Source organism: Nansenia antarctica (assembly GCF_963989245.1).
Source record: "Nansenia antarctica genome assembly, chromosome: 7".
NCBI classification, from domain to species: Eukaryota; Metazoa; Chordata; class Actinopteri; order Argentiniformes; family Microstomatidae; genus Nansenia; species Nansenia antarctica.
This window is the reverse complement of record NC_137677.1, coordinates 14,082,742-14,110,241: the sequence shown is the minus strand read 5'-3', so window position 1 is coordinate 14,110,241 and position 27,500 is coordinate 14,082,742. Positions and strand designations below refer to the sequence as shown.

The window sequence follows — 27,500 nt, the reverse complement described above, 5'->3', positions numbered from 1 at the left end:
CAGAGCATACTGCTTCACACAGAAGTAACAACCCTAAGAGAGGAAACAGAGAGAGAGAGAGGGAGAGAGAGCAACAGAAAGGAGGGAAAAAGAAGAACACGAGAGGTCATATTCGGAATAGCAGAGGATCTAGTGTTACACATTAGGGGCACGACAGATATAATTTAATGTAAAGTGTGGTATGATTACCACGCCTGAAACAGGGAGCACATCCTCTGTACTCTTAAGAAACGATGACATATCGAGTCACTATTCTACTACAGACCTCAGGTCTGTCATCTTATGAAGGTCAGACTGCAGTGACACATCCTTTGAGCTGGAGGCCAGTTTAATAACGGGTGTGATATGGAGTCGAGAAGTGTGGAGCTCCCCTTGGCAAGTAGTCTCACCTGAAAGGCCAGCTCCATCAGCACGATTCCCCCTGGTAGCGCCCTCTGGAGGTGGTACGCTGTGGTGACCGACGCGGTGCTCTGCTGAGAAATTCAAAACGACCTCAGGAGTTGATGGTTGAGTGAGTGGTGCACGCGTGTGTGTGTGTGTGTGTGTGAGAGAGAGAGAGAGAGAAAGTACAGAGTAAGACAGAGAGAGAGAGAGAGAGAGAGAGTTCATATGCTTGTATGCCTGCCAGCCTAAAAAGAGTGTATATACAGTACAGTGTATGTGTGAGTGAATAGCTCCACCAACACCCCTCGCTCCCCTTTGAAGTAAACACTAACCTTCGGGCTGTCCTCGCTCTTCGGCTTGTTGTAGGAGAAGGAGGAGAAGGACGCCCTCCCCTCGGACGACAGTGAGCTGAGCATAGCGGCACGGGCACGGGCGACACTGCAGGGAGGGAGAACGGGGGTCAGGCAGGGCTGGGGAGAGACCAGGGAGGTCGGGCCCTCCGGAGCTAAACCCCGGGAAGGCACGACTCCACATGCAAACACACAGTGAATCACACTGTCCTGGGAAGAGGAGGAGCAAAGGGGCAGAAACAGCATCTTCCCCTGTGTCTGCTGCCATTACATCACACACATGGCATAAAGGGGCTGTGAAATCAGGGAGCATGGGGGGGGATCACAATCGATTTGATGACTAAAGAATGAATACTGCTCCCAATGTAAAGAGGGAGAGAGAGAGAGAGAGAGAGAGAGAGAGAGAGAGAGAGAGATAGATTAGGACTGTGGAGAGTTTCAGACTGTTTCATAATGAAACAGTATGTAGAGGTCATATGGTTCCTAATACTTAACTGTACTTAACTGCATATGCTATAAGTAGTAATGTTTCAAGAAATCCGACATCTCTCTGTGTGTGTGTGTGTGTGCGTGTGTGTGTGTGTGCGTGCGTGCGTGCGTGTGTAGAGGTCATATGGTTCCTTATACTTAACTGTACTTAACGGCATATGCTATAAGTAGTATGTTTCAAGACATCCTACATCTCTGTGTGTGTGTGTGTGTGTGTGTGCGCATGTTTTCGTGTGCGTGTGTGTGTGTGTGTGTGTGTGTATACAGGTGCAACTCAAAAAATGTGAATATCGTGCAAAAGTTCATTTATTTCAGTAATTCAACTTAAAGGGTTGAACTTAAATATTATATAGACTCATTACATGCAAAGTGACATATTTCAAGCCTTTATTTGTTATAATTTGGATGATTATGGCTTACAGCTTATGAAAACCCCAAATTAAATATCTCAGAAAATTAGAATATTGTGAAAAGGTTCAATATTGTAGGCTCAAATGTCACACTCTAATCAGCCAATTATTCCAAAACACCTGCAAAGGGTTCCTGAGCCTTTAAATGGTCTCTCAGTCTGGTTCAGTAGAATTCACAATCATGGGGAAGGCTGCTGACCTGACAGTTGTGCAGAAAACCATCAGACACCCTCCACAAGGAGGGAAAGCCTCAAAAGCTAATTGCGAAATAAGTTGGATGTTCTCAAAGTGCTGTATCAAAGCACATTAATAGAAAGTTAAGTGGAAGGAAAAAGTGTGGAAGAAAAAGGTGCACAATCAACAGGGATGACCGCAGCCTGGAGAGGATTGTCAGGAAAAGGCCATTCAAATGTGTGGGGGAGCTTCACAAGGAGTGGACTGAGGCTGGAGTTAGTGCATCAAGAGCCACCACACACAGACGGATCCTGGACATGGGCTTCAAATATAGCATTCCTCTTGTATAGCCGCTCCTGAACAACAAACAACGTCAGAAGCGTCTGACCTGGGCTAAAGAAAAAAAGAACTGGTCTGTTGCTCAGTGGTCCAAAGTTCTCTTCTCTGATGAGAGCACATTTTGCCTCTCATTTGGAAACCAAGGTCCCAGAGTCTGGAGGAAGAATGGAGAGGCACACAACCCAAGACACTTGAAGTCCAGTGTGACGTTTCCACAGCCTGTGTTGATTTGGGGAGCCATGTCATCTGCTGGTGTTGGTCCACTGTGCTTTATTAAGTCCACAGTCAACGCAGCCGTCTACCAGGACATTTTAGAGCACTTCATGCTTCCTTCAGCAGACAAGCTTTATGGAGATGCTGACTTCATTTTACAGCAGGACTTGGCACCTGCCCACACTGCCAAAAGTACCAAAACCTGGTTAAATGACCATGGGATTCCTGTGCTTGATTGGCCAGCAAACTCGCCTGACCTGAACCCCATAGAGAACCTTTGGGGCATTGCCAAGAGAAAGATGAGAGACATGAGGCCGAACAATGCAGAAGAGCTGAAGGCCACCTCAGCAGTGCCACAGGCTGATAGCATCCATGCCACGCCGCATTTAGGCAGTAATTCATGCAAAAGGGGCCCAAACCAAGTACTGAGTACATATGCATGATTCTACTTTTCAGAGGGCTGACATTTCTGTATTTAAAACCCTTTCCTTATTGATTTCATGTAATATTCAAATTTTCTGAGATATTTAATTTGGGGTTTTCACAAGATGTAAGCCATAATCATCAAATTTATAACAAATAAAGGCTTTAAATATCTCGCTTTGCATGTAATGAGTCTATATAATATCTAAGTTTAACCCTTTAAGTTGAATTACTGAAATAAATTAACTTTTGCACGATATTCTAATTTTTGGAGTTGCACCTGTATGTGTGTGCGCGGGCGGGGGGGGTTACCAAACGGACCTCCGTGCGGGGGACTGGGGCCGGACCTGCACCAGTATGAAGCCCATGCTCTGCAGGTACTGGACGTACTGCTGCAGGAAGGTGTTGGAGATGTCCTGCAGCCAGGGCTCCTCCCTCAGACGGCTGGGCAGCATGTCAGCAGAGTCGGTGCTGTAGCTGCGGTCCCGCCCCGACGCCGTGGAGTCGCTGGAGCGGTGGCGCTTCTGTCACACGTACGGTTACAGGAAGAAGAAAAACGTGAGCTTAGAATGATAAGGTTCTATCTCCGTTTAGGGTAGTTCAGAGATATTGAGCGTCAAAGTTTTTACGTTCCATTATGTTTTGCGAGATGGAACCTTTGTATTTTATGAATTACTAACTCAAAAATTTCAACATTTAAAAAAAAATAACACCACACAGGCATTAATAAACACCTAATGGATCAGATTATGTAAGAAACTAAATTTGGACAAAAATGGAGATAGAACCGTATAATTCTAACGTCACGAAAAAAGAAGAAGGTTCAGCTTTTATCACTGCACAGAGTACAATGAAATGTATGTTATGCTCTAGGCAAGGGGGGTCAGAGCCATAGAAGGCGAGCCTGGAGCAATTAGGGGGTTCAGTGCCTCGCTCGAGGACACCGACTACGTGGCCAGCCGGGGTTCGAACCGCCAAGCTTGCGATCGTTAGACGCCGGCTCTACTGGCTGAGCCACACGGCCGCCCCGCACGAGGGGAGGGAAGAGGGCCTGAGGGGGGAACTTGGGGGCATTCTCTCAGACGACAGCCATCTTTGTATGCACCAGGGGAGGCTGGTGGAGACGGAAATCCGAAGACGGGGCTCGAGTCCCGACCGTTCCTGACTCCGTTCCATGTGTTAGTAAGTAAGTAACGTTTATTTATATAGCACAACATTTACAATGACAAGAGCCGCCCAAAGTGCTTAACAGATCAAATATAAAGAGAAAAACAAGATAAAAGAGATAAAATACAGATTAAAGAAAACTGATAAAATAGAAAAATACACTAAAAGCAAGGTGCAGTACAAATAAAAGTGCAAAAGAGTGCAGTGTCGGGAAGGCAGGAGGGGGAGACTTTTCCAGAGCCTAGGGGCGGCCTTAGAGAAGGCTCTGGGGACCTCCAGAAGCAGTTGCTCAGCTGACCTAAGGGCTCTGGATGGAGTGTGGAGGTGCAATAGGTCAGCCAAGTACGGGGGTGCCAGCCCGTTCAGTGCTTTACAGTGAGCCCATCCTCCCAATTTCTACCTCCAACAGCCTCACCTGGTATCTACAGCCTTAGAGAAGTGAGCCATCGGATGAGGGTTAGTGGTGTGTGTCGTTGTATACAGTATAGTGTATACCTTGACTGGGGGTTGGACGATCTGCTCCTCCTGAATCTGCTTCCGGAAGACGGGGTCAAAGAGCAGCGGCGTGGCGCAGTAATGGACCAGTCTGGACGACTGCTTCAGGGTGTCCAAGTCTGCCACCTGTGGAGGGAAACCCAACATCACATTATTAAACTGTCTGGCGGGACTGGGTTTCATAATTACATAATCAGACCGGTCTAGGGACCACAGACAATTTATCTAAAAACTGTTATGGCTCACGTGGTCCATTCATTCATCTGTGGTCCCTGATAAATCACTCTCATTGACCATTAACTCTCATTTACACATCTGTCATCCTCGTGCGGTCTGGAATGGAGACAGAGAGACGCTGTGGAGATGACGGTGTGATAAGAGGAGGAACTCAGAACAGAACAGAACACTCGTGACGTTAGAATTATAAGGTTCTATCAAAATGTTTGTCAAAATTGAGTTTTTTACATAATCTGATCCATTAGGTGTTTATTAATGCCTGTGTGGTGTTATTTTTTTTAAATGTTCACATTTCTTAGTTAGTAATTAATCAAATACAAAGGTTCCATCTCACAAAACATAATGGAATGTAAAAACGTTGACGCTCAATATCTCTGAACTACCCTAGACGGAGATAGAACCTTATAATTCTAAGCTCACGCACTGCTGTTGGGGTTTGTCCTCTCTTATCTCATCCATCAAAAAAAAGCACAAAGGCCATTTTGCTTGGGGGGGGCCTGGAGGCCAGTGAAGTTCTCCACTGTGGGCCTCCACACCGTGAAGCCAGGCAGACAGCCCTTACCGTCTGACTGGGCAGTAATGGATGAGCCTGCTACGGTGAGAGCTGACATACTGAGAGGGGGGCGAGAGAGAGTGAGAGCTCACACATGGAACAAAGGCTGATGTTATCAGACGCTAGCTCATTAGCCACCCCGAGAGTGGGAATGGTGTGGGGAGAGAGACGGGTGCACTGTTATGTGAAAACTCAAGGCCACCTCCAGGCTCATCACTTGCATACCAAGATATGAGTTATGGTGATATGTAATAGGACTGCTGGGTGTTACGTTTTTTTTCTTTCTGCTGATACTCGAGTGGTTTGGCGTAGAAAAGATCATCTTCTCTGTTTTCACAAATCTTTGTGTCAAGAGAGAACGCAGGCAAGGGAAATACACACACACACTGTTTTTTGTTGGGAACTGGAGTGTGGTTAGTTTGAACGTTGCAAAAAAAAAGAAAATCAATGTTTAAACTCAGATCGTTAAAAATGCAATACGAAATGTCTGTGTGTTAGAGAGGCTGTGCGCAGAAGCAGTTGCTTCAGTCGGAGCTTGTAGGTGGGACTGGCATTCCCTTAAGATATGCAATCAACTCAATGAGAGTTAATGCCTTTCATTCAAACCTCTTTAAATGCTCAAGCTAATTGCGATCCGCAATCCATGTTAAATGTTTGCCAAAATCCCAGGACACACAGACCTGACAGGATGCTAAATATACATCAATTAGCTCCAGTGCGTAAAACTCCCATCTTTACCAACAGCAACTCGTACTCTATTCTTCTGCTTACAAAGTTTCACACAGGGATTTGCGCCCACATGCGTTGGAGTGATGCCATTTGCTGAGCTTTTGGATGTGAGTCATCGTGTGGACATTATGCAGGCCTGTGTGAATCCTGTGAAGTTAGATAGCTCTGGTTCGTATTGTGTGTGCGCGTGTGTGTGTGTGCGCATGCGTGTGTGTGTGCGTGGGAGTGTTGAAGAAGAAACGGCTCTGGTGGTACTTACAGAGATGGGCATGTTGGACTGGGCTGACCTCTGCTGCCAAGTCACAAACAGGTTCTCAATCTTCATCTGCTTCTCCATTTCTGTCAGCATTGGAGATAAAAGCCACACAAACAGTGTTTAGTCACAGCATTGGTGATGTGTGCCCAGGGCCATGTTCAACATGCCCCCATCCCTCAGAGCAAGCAGGCAGACCTTGAGCCTTCTGCCTGGCCCTGCCTGTCTCTGTTAGGGCCAAGGCCTGATGACACACATCTCGTCAAACCGACGAAGCGGGCCATTTCATCTCTGCCACCGCCTAACTGGACGCTGGTGGGTCTCACGGTGTGTCGGATGAACCTAGAACCTACTTTATACCAAAAGTACCCCCTTGCATCTTGTAATACAGTACATATGTTCCATAATAACACTCCCAAAAATTCAGACTAGTTTGATTGGTTTCTATTCAATATCTCTATCTATTCTATTATGGTGACACACAAGGAGGACGTTATTTAGCATTTAAGACCGATATGATTCATTTAATTCACAAATCCAATTCTGTAATAACAATACGACCTAATGCATACTTGCTACATGAGGTTCACACTGTTGTAACTTTATAGGTTACATGATTGAATAATATGTTACATGAATGATTGACTGTTAAAAGAGATTGATTGATGGGTTGCATAGTTGATTGACAGTTATGTGTTATTATTTATCGTTAAGGTTCTAGAATGCCTTGTATGCAAGATGTCATATAAGTTGACAGTTTGTTTTTAAGAAATGCAAATAGCTCGTTGAATAGAAAGTGAATTATCTAATAGCTCGTTTCATAGAGATTGTATATAAAGAACCTTTCTTGATATCACCAGTCCAAGCCATCCTTTAAGAAGGTAAAAATAATACACACACTGTATAGTCAGTGTTAGTGAAAGTTACAAAGACTGAGAGAAATCAAAGGGATACAGCGGGGGTGGAGGGAAATTAATTTAGTGGCCATATCTGACCTCTCCGCTCTGCAGCTTTGACCTCCAGGAGCTGGGCCCCGTGGCGAGCCACCACATCTGCCCCGTCCTGAGGGCTGGCCAGGGCGCGGCCTGTAGCGATGTCCCTCAGGGCCTCATCAAAGGGCACCATCTCCGAGGGGAAGTGCAGAGTGGGCAGGCTGCGCCCGGAGCTGCCGAGCCTCCCCTGGTCCTTACTGGGCACCGGGGGGACGGGGCTCCGCAGCAGGGCGTCGGCCTCCATGGTGGGGTTCAGGAAAGGGTTGGGCTCCTGCTGATAATGAAATAAAAAGAGAGAGAAAAGAGAGAGAGAGAGAGAGAGAGAGAGAGAGAGAGAGAGAGAGAGAGAGAGAGAGAGAGAGAGAGAGAGAGACACACACACACACACACACACACACACACACAGTGGAAGACGAGAAGCTCTAAGGATTTGTTCAAGTTATTGAATGAATAATCCTACGCTTTCAGTATATGCCATGAAACATACAGCTTCATATCCCCTAATATTTTTATATTTCATTTGAGAAAAATCCCCCAATCTCCCATTCCAGGCAGCATATTCCATCAATAGTGTAAGCTAGTTTCACTCAAGCTATTCTGGATAAATCTAAAAGGTCGAAAACGTGAAAAGGTAGAAAAGTACCAAATCTCTAGCCGTGGCTGATTTACTTCAGAGTTCTAATAAAATTGGACTTAATTAGAAAAAAACCAATACTTCAAACTCCTCAGCAACTTCAGTATAGGGCTTTACCCATGCTGGAACAATGAAGCTGTAGAGATGCAGGATCTTATGGATAATAATAGCATGCCCTCCCTGACACTGGCAGATCTGATATGCCCTCCTCACTGCTGTTCCAATGGGAACTTTTGGGCAAATTCGCTTGGCAGAGCAGTTAAGGGCTGCTGGGCAGGACGAGGGCAGTGGAGTAGGATGGCCCAGATGCCCCAGTGTGCCAGAGCCCGCTGCCCATGTGCCCTAAGGGTGAAGGGGGGGAGGGTCAAGCTGGGCATCTACACTGATCCTCGTCAAGACTATGACAGATGACAATCCGCGAGGGCAAATGTTCTGCTGCTCTGACTCTGCCTTCTGTCCGCGTTCATTAGCAGAAGAGGAATTAAGAATAAGGGCATCGATACGGAAATAAAAGCTTTGGTCATTTCCTTTCTTTTTTTTAACTTTTTTAGGAATTGGTTGTCCTGCTATGACACTGAGGGCAAGGACCTCTCAAATATCTATATCAAATATATTGAGGAAAAAGTGTGATTCTTCAGTGCATCACCAGTGTAATGTGACCAACGAAAACACTGTTGTATGCTATAGAAAAGTACAGTCGTGTGTCAGTCAACGTTTTTTTTTCTTCATCTAAACCCTCCAAAATACTCTCCCGCTCCTGTTTTTCAGGCACGCTCTGCTCTAAAATGATAGCCATTCATTATTTATGACCGAGGGCTATTGAAAACGAAAAAACATTGGGCGTAAAGTCAGGGAGCTGAGTGAATCCCACAGCTCCTCTCCTCTTGTGTATCCAAAGGGAGTCAGAGATACAAGTAGGTTGACGTGAAAGGCTGATTGAAAACGTGGGGAAATGAGCAATGGGGTCCTGGGTGCTGACATCTCATACGCAGGTAGCGAGGAGGCGGAGAAAAGATGATCAGAGAGCCGGTAGAAACTAGGTCATGGTGAACGTTTACTTTTAAAGACCGAAGGAGAATCTGCTTGGTACCACAAAAAACTCAAACCCAGAACAGCAGAAAAACACGTTAACCGCCGTAACAGGAACACGCCACGACTACACTGACTGACATAAATAGAAAAGAAGTCAAACATTTTCTCCTTGCCTCCTTTCATGCAATAGGATGATAGCTAACAGCATGAATATTGCAACAGAGAAAAATGGATTTAGGAAGATCAGAGGTATATGTCTTAAAACTCAAGTATATCTGGGCTGATATTGTACATGGAGCTCTATGTGTTTCCAACACCCCTGTCTCTGCAATCCCAAGGAGACCAACAGAAAATGTCATGTACAAAGTAAAGCACTAGGAGGCATATGTGGTGTGAGGTACTGTACTCAGGGAGGTAAAGTGGTGTGGGGGGGGGGGGGATTTAGTGACAAGCACTGCCTCCTAGGAAGAGGACATAAAAGACAGCAGTGAGTAGGTTAGGTATCTGACTACTTGCTGGAGTGGAAGAGGCCGGCGTGTAGGCTAGGCCTAGAGAAGAAGCAGGTAGAGGACCTGCCTGGTAGAGTGGAAGGATGGGACAGCTGTCAAGGGAGCTGCCCCCAGGACTGGCCTGGTGTTGGAATACTGTAACTCCAGATGCTGCTCTCACAGCCTTGTTACCACCTGACCCACTATTGCAAACGACCAGGATGTCATTGCAAAACCCTAAACAACACCATCTGTAGGTTGTGTGTGTGTGTGTGTGTGTGTGTGAATATGAACCATTAAGTGCTTATCCAGAAGCAACCATGTTCAAAGCATATGCCTGTGTGTGAGAGTGAGACAGTGCATGAGAGAGAGAGTGTTTACCTGTTTGAGGATATGCCTGTGTGTGAGAGTGAGACAGTGCGTGAGAGAGAGAGAGAGAGAGAGAGTGTTTACCTGTTTGAGGTCTTCGTGGGAAGGTGTGTCTGAGAAGCAGAAGTGGTGGAAGAGGCCCATCTTCTGGTTGAGCAGGCAGTGGACGACGTGAGCCCTGGCGTTCTGCCACTGGACCAGCCTCACAAGACCCCGGTTCAGAGACGCCCCCAGGTCCACGGACCAGTTATAGGTGTACATTACCACCTTAGCCCAGAGGGAAAGAGATATTACCGTTAGATATTATTCAAACGTTTTTTGAGAAATTCTCTATCCTATAGCGTTGGACACCGTCGCAGTCATCTTAGAAACAGCTCAATCGATAAAAGAAAGAATCTTGTATTTTCTCAAGTCTGAGAACATAGTGTAAGAGACGTACGTTTCCCTTGCGTATCGTGTTTGTATCTCAGTCGACTTACCAAAAATCCCCCTCTCTGTTCTCCCTTTCATTCCTTTAATCTCTCTCTGTACTCTCTCTCTGTGTACCTTAAACATTAATGAACAGCTCCAAAAATAGATGCAGATTTTCCCTTGGCTAGAAGTTCAAGATTCAAGTAGTTTAAGCAAAACTAACTTTAGATAAACCCACCGCATAGAGCCTATGGTTGGGCAATCCCACCTACAGGTATACCCCCTCAGGCCAAACCCTCAAACTCTACGACAACCACACCCACCCCACTATTCTACCACCCACCACCACCCAGGACGATCCTCACCTTTTTCTCCAGGATGTGGATGAGGAGGAACCGCTGACGCGGAGCCAACCCCCTCCCGGCCTGCCCTGGGCTGAACCAGTCACTCTGCTCCAGGGCTTCAAAGCGCTGGAAGCCCTTATGAGCTAAATGGTCAGGGGGAGAACACAGTGAGAGAGGGGCCAGGGGGAGGACAGTGGAGACAGGCAGAGGGCAGGACAAACCTGAGTCAAATCACAGGTCGTGTGTATTAAGATGAGCACTGTGGGGCTGACAATCACTTTAACATGGGGGACCTTAATGGCTATCCTTTCATCTAATATGATTAAATGGACAGCACCCCTATGGTGGGAAAGTGATTTTTGAGGATGAAGCTATTAAGATGAAATCATAAATGGCTCTCGTTGAGTACATAGAGAGAAATATAGCTCAGCAGGATTTTTAAAGCCCTGGGGCCGGTTGCATACAATTATTCAAAGATGGTCTGAGGTTTGGAGGGAGCAGGCACATAGAAGAAAGCTTTTCCTTTTCTATTAAATGATTTAGCTTGACTGTAAAAAGTCACCAGTCAAATCACCATTAAATTGCAGCCATTTATGAGAGTCAAAAGTGTTATAATAATAATAAATCAAATACATTTATTTTTTGTATCCAGGTTATGAATAACTATTAGTTCAGCAATTTAATAATAACATAAATTAGCCATTCTATGAAATTAATAGCAATGTGATAATTTTCTAATTGGCTGTGTCCAGGTCTGAGTGATGACAGTACGTGTGATTCTAATTCACCTAACAGCAGTAGCATACCACTAACACACTACTAATGACTTTGCCACCTCTGTCTTTCTAAGACCATTTTTAGGCAAAAATGTGATTGATAAATACAAGTACAACAGTATATAGATGTACACTTTCCCAAGCTAGGGCATAATCCCAACCTAAATCATAACAAGCTGTGGTAAACGAGGAATTCAGGATACAGAATCGGCACCATCAGCAACATCACGGTGTGATACAGAACTCAAACCATGCGGCTAAGCTTTGAGTCCAGGGGTTTACAACACAATGGACTTTATTCCAATTATCATGAATGAAAGAGATTCAGTTTTACATCATTCTGACAACCCTAAAGGCATAGATAGATAGGGGAGCAAAATGGCAATAGCAATAGCAGTAATCAACCTCAATTTCCATCTGAATAATTCTAACAACAACAAAAAACATACAACAAAACAAGAAATATCCCCCCCCCCCCCCCCCCCCCACTAGCATGGCAGCTTGGTTGTGTCTGGCTGGAGGGCAGACTTACGTGTGAACCTATTAAGCACAGGGGTGTTTTCTTCATCTGAACTGTCTTCTGTGGGCAAACAGAAATGAGCACAAACAGCATGGCAGGGCACTGACGGTGAAACAGACAGCTCTACACAAACTCAACTATCACTACGGAAAAGATGCTTGCAAAAGAAAAAGAGAAATGTTAAGACAGTTATACAAAAGGTTTGCTTTGGTTGTCTGGGACAGAAGGGAGGGAAACCCCAAGCACAGCAAGGAGGGAATGTCACAGCAAGCTCAGAATCAATGCCTGTTACCATGCTCCGAAATATGACTTTACCTTCTTCTACAGCTGGTAATTAGTGATGATGATAGTTATTAGGAACATGCTGTTGTTATACAATACTGGTTGATTTGAAAGTAGGAGAAATGAATAGCTTTAGGGGATGATCCTAACTAGTTTTTTTTATGATCAGTTGTGCTCTCTGCCCTGGTAACTGAACAACACAAAATGTCTAAATATGCTAATGTGGTTCTATTTCTCAATTTGGTGATTTTCAAAAGTCAGTTAGTAAAAGCACGGTTGACCACAGAATCCAGAACTTTTCCCAACTGTACATGTAGCATTGTTATAGAGGGGGAAGTTTATCTCAATGTTCTACTTTCCATTTCTCTCAAAGGATAAACCAAATGAACACCACAGCATATCTTCAGGATATCAGCAAATGTGTTGACCTTTCAACCTTGACCAATGTCAATTTAAATAAGGACTTTACTTGTATAAGGTAATAATTATCTTTTGCTGCATAAAGCAAAATAAATCATGGGTCAAGCGAACATAAAGGTGATCACCAGAACATTCTAGGTAGATAGACATCTTGATGGACAACTAGACCTGAACAGGTACCTTGCTCTGTGCTGCAATGCCATTGGTGGAAGTTGCGTCCAATGAGGATGAAGCTCCTAGAAGTGGCCGGAGGTTGGCTGAGGTGGTGGATGAGAGGCAAGGGAACAAATAGGTCTCCTTGGGGACAACTAGGGGATCAAACAAACACAAAACTATAAAGTGGGTCAATATCAACACAACATACTTACAAAATCAAGTAATCAATAACAACATCAGGAGCTTGGAATCTTGTAAACACAAGATTAACACAAACAACATCTTTCAAGAGTACAAATGGCCTACCTTGTCCTCTCAAACACCTTCACTGTGGTGTCACTGGCCAGCGAGCTGACCAAATTGCCAATCTCTGTCAGGATGGGAGGCAACAAGAATTGTGAGGCAATTTCAGCTGTGCACTGCTGGATGGAAGGGCACCCTGTTTACCAGAGTTGAGGGGAGAAAGAACGAAAGAGAAAGAAAGAATGAGACATAACCTTGAAAAATAGAGCGCCTTTCACCGACAGGAGACACAATCTTTTCTATTAGCCTCCCCTCCACTCCAGCAGAGATGAGTGGGCAGGGCAGAGGGAGACACTCACCAAGTTTGGCCATGAAGGTGATCCAAGGCTGAGAGGTGACCTGGTACAAGGGGTGCAGGGTCCCCACTCCCCCCTCTTCCAGCTGGGATACATGTTTCCTGTTCAAACACACATGAAACATTATTTTTATTTTTTTAACAGTCCCTTTCTGCCCCACATTCTCCAGATTCAACTCTGTGGTGTGTCTCCTTGAATCTGCCCTGTTGGGCGCTTAGGTGGCGTAGCGGGTTAAGCGTTGACCATGTAACCACAGGGTCCCCGGTTCGATTCCGGCCGGGGACATATCCTGCATGTCATCCCTCCTCTCTCTCTCACCCATCCTTCCTGTCTAAAATCTCTACTGTATCTGTCAATAAAATAAAAAAATATGAGTGGGACTGCCCCACTCAGAAAAAATTACTTATTGTCTGCCCTATTGTAGATTCTGTGTGAAGCTCACCTCCGGGCTTGCTCCAGTTCCACAGCCATAGCTTTCTCCTGGCTCCACTGCTGCTTGACATTCTCCGTTTTGTGCCGCCTGCGCCCCCCTGCCCGGCCCTCCTCCCCTTTCTCCTGCACGATGTCGTCAGTCGTCTTAGGGCTCCCCGGTTCAGACGAGTCAGGCTTGCTCTATAGGAAGGTGGGATAAAACATACATGAAAACAACTCTCTTAGTGGATAAATAAAACAGTTCCATGGTGATAGACTATTACTTAAAAATAAATGTGTTGATCTTAGACTGAGTAGCTGTCGGGACAGAACCAACTCAAGGCAAACTCCTTCAAAACCAACCTCCCACCCTGAATGAGAGCAAACAAACCTCCCACCCTGAACGAGAGCTCACCAGTATTTCCCAGAAGCTTCGTCGAGTGGTCTTGCCGGTGGGGGTGGTGGACTCTGGGGTGCTGGTCCCTGTAGTGGGGGTGGTTGCTGGGGTTGGGATCAGGGTGATGGGAGACGGGGTGCTGCTTTTAAACACCCGAGAGCCACTGCGCTGTCGGGGGCTGTCTTTGACGTCCCTGACCTCAGACGGAGGACTTAAAAGGCCTTAAGAAAAAAAAATGTAGGAGGAGATGTGACTTTGACAATAAAAACTTAAATCTGGATTAACTTTCTATAGAATCCCAAAAAGATATTATTGTTAGAGGTAGAGGGAAAGAAAACGACTAAGGGATCCGTGAGCTGCTCACCATTTGTTTCCTCTCTTTGACCTGTCGGAGGTGTGCAAAACACCTCCAAACAAAGGGGGTTGGGTAAGACCCTCAGCTCCATGATGACATCACAGAGGGCGTGACGCAGTGCGCCGCGCAGCTTGTCAGTCAGCTGGAGAGGGCTGACGTTGCCTTGCTCCCAGATGTCAAAGCGGACGCGCATCTGTGGCCCTGTCAGAGAGAAGGCCAGCGTTGACGGATGATCATCACACTGAGCATGTGCCCCACACACCTGCTTCATTATCATAGTCTAGCTGACAGCACAGCGAGACCCAGTAGAATTGAAATACCCAGGTAAAGCTCTAATTACACCTACATAAACACACGACGCACACCGTTTCTACACACAGGGTGAATCTATTTTTACAACAAATTAATTCACTTTTCTCAAACAGTAGGATGGGAAAATAATATTTGCCAATTAAAAATGCTATAATGCGAATAAGATTCTTTTTAACACACTCAATTATTTGGATGAGCCTCCATAAACAAAAAAGTTAATCTCTTATTGGCTGTATCGTTTTTCAATGTCACATTGACAAATACAATCACGTAGAAATCAGAACTCTTCTAACATTATGTAATAGCTTTCATTATCCAGATAATATTTACAAGCCCTATTCAAGGTGACTTAGCATTTAATTTCAGAGTCAATTACCACATTACTACATGTATTGCTCTGCTTATAAATGGATTTTACGGTAAGAACTTATACTATATATATATATATATATATATAGTATAAGTTCTTACCGTTCTTACCGTACCATTTATATATATATAGAGTATATAAATATTATTGAAAACCTGCTCTTCACCTGAACTGAGGTTGTTGGACTCCACCTTGACAACTGTTGTCAGGGCATCAAAGTGCTCTGGCTGGAGGTGGATGGTGGAGGCGTCCCCTCTCTGTGGTGTGGTGCAGTCCTGTGCTGGTACCTGAAGGGGGCAGCCTTGAGCATCCACAAATGACAGGGCGATGCAGGCGATACCTGAAAGACACAGGTGAAATATATACAAGGACGTTGAGTAAAGTAATTTCGCATCAATCAAAATACCAAGACCGAAAAAATACGATTTTTGTGTGAATTGAAAACCTTGTGTTGTTACAGTATACTCCTGGTAATCATTTCAAATGGTTTCTCGAAAAAAAACAGTTGTCAGAATGCCATAACGCCTCTGTACATAACAATATTAAGTGATAAACAAAAGGCTCCAAATCATTTGCATACTAGAACCATCCATTAGAAAAGGCAGACCCGCAAAGATTATGGCTGCCCTCGTAAATTTGACAGATTCTTCTCTTATTAATCTCGCAGAGGAACTACTAGCATAAATCGAAATAAACAAAGCATGACCTTCATATCTTCATACCCACAGTTTGTGTGCCCAAGTCACAGTTAAAACCAGGCAGGCTCGCCTTTTGTTTCTGATGATGGTCCTGCTTCAACTATTTCACCAGATAAAAAAAACGGTAGCGTACGAGCATTCTTCACCACCGCATGACACTTGCATTAAATAAAATGACATTCACTCTGCCTGGTGGATTCACACTGCCTGGGTGTATGGGTTTGACACGGCTATGGCTATTAGCGCGCGCCATTAGTGAGCAGAAGCGATGCGTGGTTGTGATTGATGGGCCGGGTAGCCACCTGGCAGAGGGGAAGGCAGGAAGACACAGATGCATTACAGGAATCACCCAGAATAAATCAGCCGCAGCACCATCTCTCCACCTCGCTGTGCTTCACTGCAGTCATGCAACACTGCCCGCCGCCGATGCAGTCAACAAAGCAGCCGGATCTCATTTTCAAACCACTAAGCCCCAGTCATCATGTGCCTTTCTTCTACCCTGAAGAAAGGTTCTGAGCCTATTAGGTGTGTGTGTGTGTGTGTGTGTCTGTGTCTGTGTCTGTGTGTGTGTGTGTGTGTGTGTGTGTGTGTGTGTGTGTGTGTGTGTGTGTGTGTGTGTGTGTGTGTGTGTGTGTGTGTGCGCGTGTGTGTGTGTGTGTGTGTGTGTGTGTGTGCACACGTTTGTAGGTGGTGTGTGTGTGCGCGCGCGTGTGCGTGTGTGCACGTGTGTGCCGTGCGTGCGTGTTGACGACTGACTAGACAGTCAAGCGTGAGTTGATGTGTTTGCCCTTTGTGTTTGCTGTTTCTTGTGGCTACTTCAGCAGGGTTTATGAGCTCTGACTGACTGGGTCCGCCACCACCCAGTCCTGTCGGGCTTCATAAAGACATTTAGTGGAGTCTGCGGCAGTCCGGTTTTTGTTTGACTCCATCCGTCTTGAGCTGGCTTACTGTGACAGCCCCGGCCGTGACGGCTGACCATGTCAGCGGGGGCAATGAGGCCACTGATTGCTACGGCACTGCCTTAATGGCTGGAGCGAGAAAACAGAGGGTTTAGAAGTGATGGAGCTCAATCTACAAGACAAGGCCATGGTTTCCTGGCATAGAGCCAAGGCAGTGAAGTCAGTCAATTACAATCCAAGTGACTCTGGATCCTTTCCCCTTGACAGCAGAGAGGGACATCCATACTGGCAGACACCACAAGAGTGACATTTTTTTAAACTGTCAATGTAATTAAAAAAAAGGCATGACCAAAAGTAACCTTTTAAATACATTACATAATAGCTTATTCTCAGAATAAATAAAAAAAGTCCACCATTTTAAAGATGACCTATTTATCTACCAAAGATATAAGAAATAAGCATAAACCATTCCAATATTCCAAAATTTATAACAAAATCACAGTTCAGCTGACTTATATCAGAAACGGGGGCTCGTCTCATCAGCTATTTATTACTAACTACACTGGACGCAAACTAAAGTAAAACATATTCTTATGCTTGATAACTTTCTGTTTAATTTCTTATATAACAGCATCTCTTGATTTACTGAAGCCATTAAAATGAGACACAAGCCAGTCAAGAAAACATTTCTAAACGAGCTAAACAGCAGAAACATACCGACTCAAATAAATAAATCATGTCACTGCATGCACCTAAATAAAACTCATGCTGGGGCAAAGGGTAACTCAAAACTCAAATGAACTATCCAAGTCCAGTAAATGAGCCTCTGCTGAAGAAAGCACTGCAAAGTGAAGCCATTGGACCATGATGGGCGGCTAGGAGCAGCAGCACACAGAGGCAGCAGAGGGGGGGGGGCTATAACGGTAGACAGGTTGGGCAGGGTTGGAGGGGGGATGGGGTTGTGATGGGTCAGGTGATACCTTGGAACTGGGAGGGTGGGAAGAGGTGCTGCACCAGATCCGACATGGTACCTGAGTCAACAACAACAACAATAACAACAACAACAACAACAACAACAACAGACACCCACAACAACACAGGATGGGTCAACGCTGGGTGCATGGGACACAAGGTCTTGACAATACATGCATGAATACTGGCCTACGTCCTGCTGGTAGAACTGTGGCTTTACCATGAGAGGAATTTCCCATCAAATTCTGTCTGGCGCTTTGTCGTTTTAAAAATTCATTGCGATATGAAGATACCAATGATATGAGCCACGATCACATACATTTTCCACACAACCATTAAAAGAGGAAAATGTCTCATTCTAAAATATTAATCTGCTTTTTCTAGCTATCTGGAAGGAACTGAGGAAAAAAGTAAAATTACAACATACAGTGGGGGAAATATGTATTCAACACATCAAAAAGATGTTTAATTCAACATAATTATTTATGTATTATGTTGTATAATATGTATAATAATAATATCATATTATTTCCATTGCCGCTGTTCACATGAAATTTAGATCAGACATTGGTATTAACTCAATAAAACTACACTTCTAAAGGAATTGTAACACTCCAATCCATAAAAAAGTTATGTGCAATAAAGGGGAATGACACAGGAAAGAAGTATTGAACACGCTAACTGAAATGTATTTAATACTTGGTGGAAAAGCCTTTGTTTCCAATGACAGCTTCAAGACGCATACTGTATGAAATAACTCACAGTGATCAGGTGGGATTTTGGCCCATTCTTCAACACCGTCTTTAAATCTTGAAGATTCCTGGTGAATCTTGATCTTCAGTTCTGTTCCTTCCACAATGTTCTATTGGATTTAAGTCTATTGGATTTAAGGCCAGTCCAACAGCTTTATTTTCTTCCTCTTGAACCAATTGAGTCTCCTTTGCAGTATGTTTTCGATCGTCCTGCTGGAAGATCCACCCGCGTCTCATCTTCATCATCCTGATGGATGGCAACAAATTCTTCTCAAGAAGTTCCCGATACATGGCTCCATTCATCTTCCCTTCGTAAATGTGGATTCCACCTGTACCATTTGAAGAGAAAAAGCCCCATACCATGATGCCTCCACCTCCGAACTTCACTGTGGGTATGGTATTTTTAGGATCATACAGAGCCATTTCTCCTCCAAACATGGCGCGTGGTATTGTTGCCGATATTTTGTCTCGTCTGACCAGACTACATTCTCTCAGTAATCTACAGGCTACTCCAAATGTTCTGTAGCAAACTTCAAACAAGCTTCGACATGCCTTTTCTTCAGTGAAGTCTTCCGGGTTAATTGCCAATGGAGACCGTGGCGGTGGAGTGCCTTGCCTATTGTTTTCTTTGTGACAACTGTACCCGCTGCTTCCAGGTCTTTCCAAGGCCTTGGCTCTTGGGCTACTCTTCTGACTAACTTTCTGACGGCCCATTCAGAAATCTTGTGAGGAGGTCCTGTCCGGTCCTGATTGAGTGCTGTTCCTACCACTTGCAGATAATGGCCCCAATGGTGCTTATAGGAACATATAGGAGTTGAGAAATCCATCATTAACCAGTGCCATTACTATGTTGCTCAACTATCGTGTTGGAAAGGTCCTGGGAGAGCTCTTTGCCTCTACCCATTATGAAATGTAGGAAAGCTTGGTGACAAATTATTTGTTTACTTGCATTCAGAGGTGGAAAGCCCTTTTTCAAGTACCTACCCCTGAACACGCGCTAACCAATCTGATTCTAATTAGCACAGTCAGAAGAATTTGTGACATAAGCTGGTTTAGTGATTTTTCTTACTGTGTTCAATACTTTCTTCCTGTGTCATTCCACTTTATTGCACATAACTTTAACGATTTGGAATGTTACAATTTCTTTAGCTGTGTAGTTTATTGAGTGAATACCAATGTCTGGTCTAAATTGCATGTGAATAGCTGCAATGGAAATATGTTGAAAATGTTGATGCGTTGAATACTTATTTCCCCCACTGTATAGACATGTGCATTTTTACTGGTGCCAGTCAAAGATTGATGTGGCAATCTTTGAAAACAGTTCCTTAATTAGCTGGCAGAATACAACAGTGCACGGCTAAGCACCTTTCCGACTTGCCAAAACACTAGCTCTACCCGTCCGCACCTGACATAATTATCTCACACTGGGCAGGGATCAAGTTACTTAAGCACCTTGTTGTGCAACTCTTCAAATTAATGAGATGGAGTCAGAGAGCTTCCCCTTCGCAGCAATTAAAAAGCAGTTAGACTTCATGGAAAACGAATAGAAGGACCCAGAGAACCATCATCTCCACATCAGCCTGACAGTTGAGAGTGTGACCCACAGAGAGAAAGGTCATTTGAAGTGAGAGATATAGAGATAGAGAACAATTCAATTCTAGCAAGTTCCTGGGACTATATATTAATTCCACACGAGAATGGAATGACAGCTCTATATGATTCTGTCAACACACCGTAGTTAATGAACAAAAATGTCTTGCTGTTTACGCGATGACTAATCATTTCTGACAGGAGGGCCGTATCAGGACGCCTAACCAAACAGGATGCTCCACGCACGCACAGCATGTGTCGTCAACAAGAGGAAGCGCATCTTATCCTGCAAAACAACTGATTACTGGATGCATCCTAGTTATTGGTGAGCCAGAGTGCCGTCGCCAATATAAAGCACAGGAAGTTTGAGAGAAGGTCGAACCTCCGAAAATGACTGTAGCGCTCATCAAAGAAACTAACGTTTTATACCAGAGTCTCTACAGAACTGGGGGAATCAGCTTAGTATTTATTAGCGATGCAAAGGCAGTTGGATAATTTGCTCTGCATTTAATGTGGGAGGAATAAATAGGGAATAGGGCCTGTCAGCACATCGCGTGATATCACTCCCTCCTAGTCAGCAGCTTCAACATAACACAAGGAAAGAGAGAACACAAACTCTGCTGAGCAAACACTGGCAAGAGGAGAGAAAAAAAAAAGCCCTCGATAAATTATTTCAAAATGTTAAACAAGCAACAGCTTTCTAATTATAGCGAAAAAACACTCTCGGGTTGGTGAATTAGATTTAGGGTGTGTTATGCCAACTGCAATGGGATACAAATCAACCTGGAAGAGAGGCAGGGAGACAATGAGAAAGAGAGAGAGGGGGGGGGGGGGGGCGGGGGGTCCGTACTGAACTTGGAGAATGTGATTACCTTTCCCTCCAGTCCCCTGGCCCCCGGGCTTATTGTAGAGGAAGAGATCAGAGTCGGGCAACTCGCTGCTCTGATGGAAGTAGTGCTGGAGAGGAGAGGGGAGAAATCAGACCCGTGAAAAACAAAACAGAAAAGAACGACAGGAAGAATACATCAGCACATTTAGGGGAAAGCTTATTTCATACAGTACCAGTCAAAGGTTTCACACACACACACCTTCTCATTCAATATGTTTTCTTTCTTTATAAATTATTTTCGACATTGTAGATGAATACTGAAGACATCAAAACTATGAAAGAACACATAGATTGAACACAGATTCTTCAAAGTAGATTCTTCAAAGTAGCCACACAGACACACAGACACACAGACACACACACACACACACACACACACACACACACACACACACACACACACACACACACACACACACCTAGCTGATTGAGAGAATGCCAAGAGTGTGCAAAGCTGTCATCAAAGCTAAAGGTGGCTACTTTGTTGCTTTTCTATCATAATATGTGGCTACTGCATAGCATATACTCAGTTCAATGCAGGGACTATAACAGTCTAATAAAGTCTAAACTGACATCTCAACGTGAGGCTGAGCTGTACCTTGAAGTGGTGCTCTATGTTGCTGTCTGTGTACTTTGGGATGTGCAGGAAGATGAGCAGGTTCTGCCTGAGGTAGTGGGCCACCACGGGGAGCCAGGGCAGGGAGTAGGGAGGCAGGGTGAACTCCATCACCTCCGTGGCTGGGGAGCCAGAGGGCTGGATGAACTGAGGAGGGACATATCAGCAACACATTAGCGGATCGCGCTAAAGGGTACTGCATACGGTATGTATTCACACTAGAACAGCCATGGGAGGGGTCATTTGACCCTGTGAGTAAAACATTCTTTTTTTTCTAATATCTTTGCACTCGATCAAATTTCAGGACCCTCCTTTAATGACTTTTTCCTAGATATGTGCGTTCTACCACCCAGTATCCTTAATTTTTTTCAAAATCACATCAGGATAAGCTAATATAAATAGAAATGTTTTTCTGTGTAGGAGGCGGGCTAATTTACAAGACGGCCAACTAGTGGTTGTTGTGTGTAAATAGCAGCTTTCCATTGTAAAGACTATGGTCATTTGACCCCGGGTACAATAGGCACGGCTGTTCTAGTGTTAAAAACAGCTTTGCAGCAGTGCTGCAGTGTTGCAAGCTCAACCAACAGACCATTGTATTATATTACATATATTAAACAAACAAATATTACATTTCATTACTACATTTCAGACCTTGAATAATACAAGAAGAAAACAAGTTAATATTTATTTTTAAACAACACAATTCTAATGTTTTAACTTAAGAGGAGTTCAGAAACCAATATTTGGTGTAATAACCCTGATCTTCAATCACAGCTTTCATGAGTCTTGGCATGCTCTCCACCAGTCTTTCACATTGCTGCTGGGTGACTTTATGTCACTCCTGACACAAAAAGTCAAGCAGCTCTGCTTTGTTTGATGGCTTGTTGTGACCATCCATCTTCCTCTTGATCACATTCCAGAGGTTTTCGATGGGGTTCAGGTCTGGAGATTGGGCTGGTCATGACAGGGTCTTGATCTGGTGGTCCTCCATCCACACCTTGATTGACCTGGCTGTGTGGCATGGAGCATTGTCCTACTGGAAAAAAATATCCTCAAGTGTTGGAAAACATTGTCAGAGCAGAAGGAAGCAAGTTTTCTTCCAGGGTATCCTTGTATTTTTTAAGGGAAGAAGATTCTTTTGAACAGCTTTTCTATTGCCAGTTTGCTTTTACGTAATATCAATGCTGTTTTCAATTCATGAAATAAAACTGATACTTTTTGCAAGGGTTGACTCTGACTTTGGGCCAATCCCAATTCACCCCTGCGGCTTCGTTTTCACCCCTATGGCTTCGTTTTGCGCATTCACGTTTAGGGTAGGGGTGTCCCAATTCATATTTCATCGAGGGCTAGGGGTAAGACGGAGGGCTATCCACGGCTTCATTTGGAGCGATTTCAGGACCAGACTAGCTTCGGAGTCATACCCCTTGATTCCAGAATGCATTGCGAATCATCTACAGAAGTCTGATTTCGCTCTTTTCAATACGGAACACAGCCACAAATGTCATTACTTTCTCTGTAATTACATATTAATAAAGATTTGAAAAATTATGATAACCATCTTATTATCTTACTTTAATGTCATTCCTTTTCTTTATAACAAGCATAACAAAAAAATTGCTTGTATGCCGACGTGCTGTGTCTAACGTTACAGGCTGATTTGTGGATGACAGTCGCGCATATTGACATATTTCCATGTCTGATGGCATATGACACCTACTAATGTCATTTCAATGCATTATAGACCTTTTCTTTACAACAAGCATAACACAGTCTAGCGGGCAGGGAATTGCCGACAAGCGAGCAACACAGGTATCTACCGGCATTTGGCTCAAGAACAGCCTTCCCATAGAAGGCATGGCACAGAGCGCAATTCACATTTCCGAGATGTACAATCCTGTTTATTTAGAAATAAATTATTACCTGTGGCGTTTGACAGCGGATGATGGTAGACATATTTAATGTTAAGTTATCTATCTAACATTAGGCTGATTTTTGCATGATTAGTCGCGCGTTTTGACCTAGTTCCATGTAACATTCCCCCCCTTGATGGTATATGACAATATAGCTGTATATTGGCACTTATTAAACCAAAACAACCCACAATCGAGCAGTTGTTATTATGTAATATTATGGATGGATGTGCCATTTTTGATAGAGGGCAGTGAGCGGGAGACTCAAGGAGCATGTAGCTGACTAATGCAGTGGACAGCGGCTGTTTCTCCAGCGTTCCTGTCACTTCGGATTTCGGAACGCCATAAAAATAAATCTGCGCTCCCTGTAAGTCATGCATTTTTCCATGTTTCCCTTTGATAGCATATGACACCGTAAATTTAACTAAAGTTCAGCCGCAAAGTTGTTGCACTGTTGTCCTATATCAGTGCAGACCGGCAGCATAGGAGCACATGTTTCATACAGGTTAGAGCTTATTCTGTCATGGTCTGATAATGAAGCATTGTTCTTTTTTATTTGATGACTTGTGTGATCGATTGACAGCGTTCAAGTTCATTCAAGTTGTGAATGAATCGCGAGTGCCAATGCTTTTCTACGATACTACGGATGACATAGCAGTCGTGAAGGGTTGTCCCATTTCTTAGGGAACCACTACGGCTTGTGGCTCTGTTCGGAGGCCTTGGCTCCAAAGCGAGTGACTCCAAAACGAGCCGAAGTGGTAGAAAAGATAATCGGAATTGGGCCTATGATCCTGGTCGAGGCTTGGTGCGATGCGCGGTCCCATGTCAATCCTCCAAAACGTCTTAAATCCTTGTTCCTGGAAGTATTTCTTTGACAGTGAATCAATCAGCCTGGATGTCAGCAAGCACATCTTCACAGTTCAGGTAGGCTATTCCGCATCCTTGATTTTGGGCGATAAAGTGATCCAAAACCCACGATTCCTTGGAGACATAGGCTACTGGTCTGTCAGTGAAGAGTGATTTTTATATCCTCTTGCAGCGAGGATGTAGCCCATAGCCATAGCGGACAGCCATCCGAGAATAGGCTATTATGGCCAAACGAGGGTAGGCTAGGCTATAGCCTAGAGCCTATAAATATTATTGAATGCTTTCATAAGTGTAAGGATACAAAGACAACAGCTAGATTAACGATCAAGTTTACTGTAGGCAGGCTTCGCAGGGCTCCGTGTCTGTGCCATGAGCAAGTTATTGTCGCATAGTTGTAGCCAATAAAGGCCTATATGTAGGCTGTATAGGCTGTTATATATAATTGATATACCTAATACCGACATCAAAACAGATTGTATGCCTCTACAAATCATATTACACCAGGTAGCCAATTGACAGAAAATATGTCGCGACTTGGAATCAAATTGACGGAAATCCGTCGTAGCGACGGAGAACTTTAATCCCTGACCTGATCATCACAGAACCTCCACCAAATGCAGGGCTCTCAAGTCTCACGCATTGGGCGTGAGACACACGCATTTCAACCCGTTCACATGCTCATACGCCGCGTGTGTCTCACGCCCAATGCGTGAGACTTGAGAGCCCTGCAAATGGAATAGTGCGTGTGAGACACTGTGGGCCCTATTATGCACTTCTTAACTTGCCGTCTTAAGTCTTAATTAAGACGCACCGCCAGGTTAAGACCTACCGCCACCCTTATTATGCGCTTCATACGCGCTACTGCTATTATGCAGGTGTCGCTAGGCGCCCACACATAAGACGTAAGACTGTGCATATATTACTCATTGTGGGAGTGTTCATATGTTAATGAAGTGCGCTAGGCGCCCCTGCTATTATGCGATCTGACTTTGCGCCTAGCGCTAAGAAGTGGTTTGAAAAGTTATTCTTAAGAAGTGGGTCAGCGCGCATGCGCAAACCGCGGAGGCGCGCTCGTGTTTCAAAACGTGCATGAAGTCTAGCGCCTATGAACTGCATAATAGCATAGCGCTTATGACTTAACGCAGCCGGTTCTTAAAGGGAATGGCACCTGGCACGCTGATTGGGTTGATTGAGAAGACGCCCAAAACACACCCATGACTAATTTCTGGGCTTAGCGTCGGGTCTTAGGCACCCACTACCGCACGCATAATAGCAAAGTGGCCTTGACCACGCCTCCACGTCTTAAGTTTAGATCTACCGCCTCGTCTTATTGCTTAAGACTTATGAAGTGCATAATAGGGCCCTAGGTGTTTTTGTCTAGTCTCGCACAACTTCAGCCCTGCCCCAAGGAGTCTGATTCAAACCGTCCTCGCCGTGCACTTCACCCCAGCTGCCGTTTGCCATTCTTTTTATAGGTCACGTGATGTCATCCTACGATTGTTGTTGAGTGACATTCGAATGAGTTGGCGTCATCCCGGTCAGTGGAGAGTCGTTTTTTTGCCCTCTGCCGGTCTGTTGTCCCCAATGTTCTGCTGCTTGACCTTGTTCTTATGAACCGGCATCTTTGAAATTGGAAAAAGGATGGAAGCAACCTGACGCTCACTGTATCCCTCTGCCAGTAAAAGCCAGAATTGAACCCTTCTGTTCCTCACTCAAAACTTTTCTTTTGTCAATAGTTGTTGTCAATTTTTTTACTTTTGAAGAACTACTAAGAGAGAGAGAGAGAGAGAAAGAGAGAGAGGGGGGGGGGGACAGTTACCTCCACATCAGCAGGAGTCAGTTTGCAGTTCCTGACCAGCATCACAGTGATGATGTCTAGTGTCGTCTCATCCAGGCGCTTCCGCAGGACCTTCACCAGCTCGTCAGTGATCTCTGGACCTGAAGCAACAGTAAACACAGTGGTGGGGCACTTAGGTGGCGTAGCGGGTTAAGCATTGACCATGTAACCGCAGGGTCCCCGGTTCGATTCCGGCCGGGGACATATCCTGCATGTCATCCCTCCTCTCTCTCTCACCCATCCTTCCTGTCTAAATCTCTACTGTATCTGTCAATAAAAATGAAAAATATGAGTGGGACTGCCCCACTCAGAAAAAAATACCTTCCTGCCTAATTTTTTGATGCAGGAAGAGAGGGGTCAGGGGCAGGTTACGACTCAGACCCTGGTCAATGACCCTTGAACTCAGACATAGCCCAGTGTGCATTGTGCTTTTAACTTGTGTGTCTTCTTCACTTTACTTCGCTAATGAGATTTACTATAGTGTTGACGAAGGATCTCTCTCACTAACATATTTATGTAAATCACATTAATGAGCCTTAGAAAATACTGCATTGAAACACACTTACACGGTTCAAGAAAACTTTACACAAAGGAGTTCATAAATAAGGAAGTTGAGCTCTATGAAGAGTTACAGAAGAAAAAAAACAGGAAGGAGTTTAATAAGTCACTCTTGTTGTTCAAGCGCAGAACTTTCAGAGAAGAAAGGGCTGATATCATAGGAGCCTGGATGAGCTAAGGAGTGGCAGAGCAACAGCGCCATCTAGCAGGCTACCAGAGGTATTGCTCACACCGTATTCCACATGGGATGAATCAGCAATTTCATCTGTTTCATCTGCCACACGCCAGTCTAACAGGAGGCGTGTGGGCACATTTAGCTCAGAATGCAAATGGACTGCACTGCACTTATATAGCGCCTTTATCCAAAGCGCTTTACAACGGCCTCTCATTCACCCATTCACACACACATTCACACACCAATGGCGGGAAGCTACCATGCAAGGCGCCGGCCCGCTCACTGGGAGCAATTTTGGGGTTCAGTGTCTTGCCCAAGGACACTTCGACATGTGGCCAGCCGGGGCTCGAACCGCCGCTCTGCCAACCTTGCGATCATTAGACGGCGGCTCTACCTCCTGCGCCACAGCCGCCCCTGTAAATGCACTCAGAGGTGGTATATAATAATATTGTATATTAACTAACCATCAACAGTGTGCAGCCTTCCTCCCTTCAATAACCCCCCTCTGTACTCCCTCTCTTACCAGCCCCCCCCACTCCGTGCACCAGCAGCAGAATGTGTTTGTCCACCTGTCCTACAGGCCGGGACCCCTCCAGAGACCCCCGGGAGCCCTGGGGGACAGAGAGAGAAACACAAGACACACACGCACACGC

General features: G+C 44.7%; 1 protein-coding gene across 1 annotated transcript in view; it reads right to left on the bottom strand.

Moving 5' to 3' along the window:
* The window catches only part of szt2 (SZT2 subunit of KICSTOR complex), a gene marked incomplete at its 5' end in the record, with an annotated part of 80,593 nt that overhangs the window by 12,740 nt on the left and 40,353 nt on the right, over positions 1–27,500 (bottom strand). The window contains 22 exons of the mRNA XM_080536588.1: positions 1–33; positions 390–473; positions 717–822; positions 3,104–3,306; positions 4,445–4,570; positions 6,223–6,302; positions 7,212–7,479; positions 9,816–9,998; positions 10,508–10,629; positions 11,795–11,842; positions 12,665–12,792; positions 12,947–13,079; positions 13,243–13,340; positions 13,682–13,851; positions 14,066–14,268; positions 14,412–14,603; positions 15,251–15,424; positions 17,662–17,712; positions 20,868–20,952; positions 21,483–21,647; positions 26,097–26,215; positions 27,371–27,458. The exon at positions 1–33 is cut by the window's left edge and continues 42 nt beyond it. Of these exons, the coding sequence (XP_080392714.1) occupies positions 1–33; positions 390–473; positions 717–822; positions 3,104–3,306; positions 4,445–4,570; positions 6,223–6,302; positions 7,212–7,479; positions 9,816–9,998; positions 10,508–10,629; positions 11,795–11,842; positions 12,665–12,792; positions 12,947–13,079; positions 13,243–13,340; positions 13,682–13,851; positions 14,066–14,268; positions 14,412–14,603; positions 15,251–15,424; positions 17,662–17,712; positions 20,868–20,952; positions 21,483–21,647; positions 26,097–26,215; positions 27,371–27,458 (2,859 nt within the window). The remainder of the gene's footprint in view (positions 34–389; positions 474–716; positions 823–3,103; positions 3,307–4,444; positions 4,571–6,222; positions 6,303–7,211; positions 7,480–9,815; positions 9,999–10,507; positions 10,630–11,794; positions 11,843–12,664; positions 12,793–12,946; positions 13,080–13,242; positions 13,341–13,681; positions 13,852–14,065; positions 14,269–14,411; positions 14,604–15,250; positions 15,425–17,661; positions 17,713–20,867; positions 20,953–21,482; positions 21,648–26,096; positions 26,216–27,370; positions 27,459–27,500) is intronic.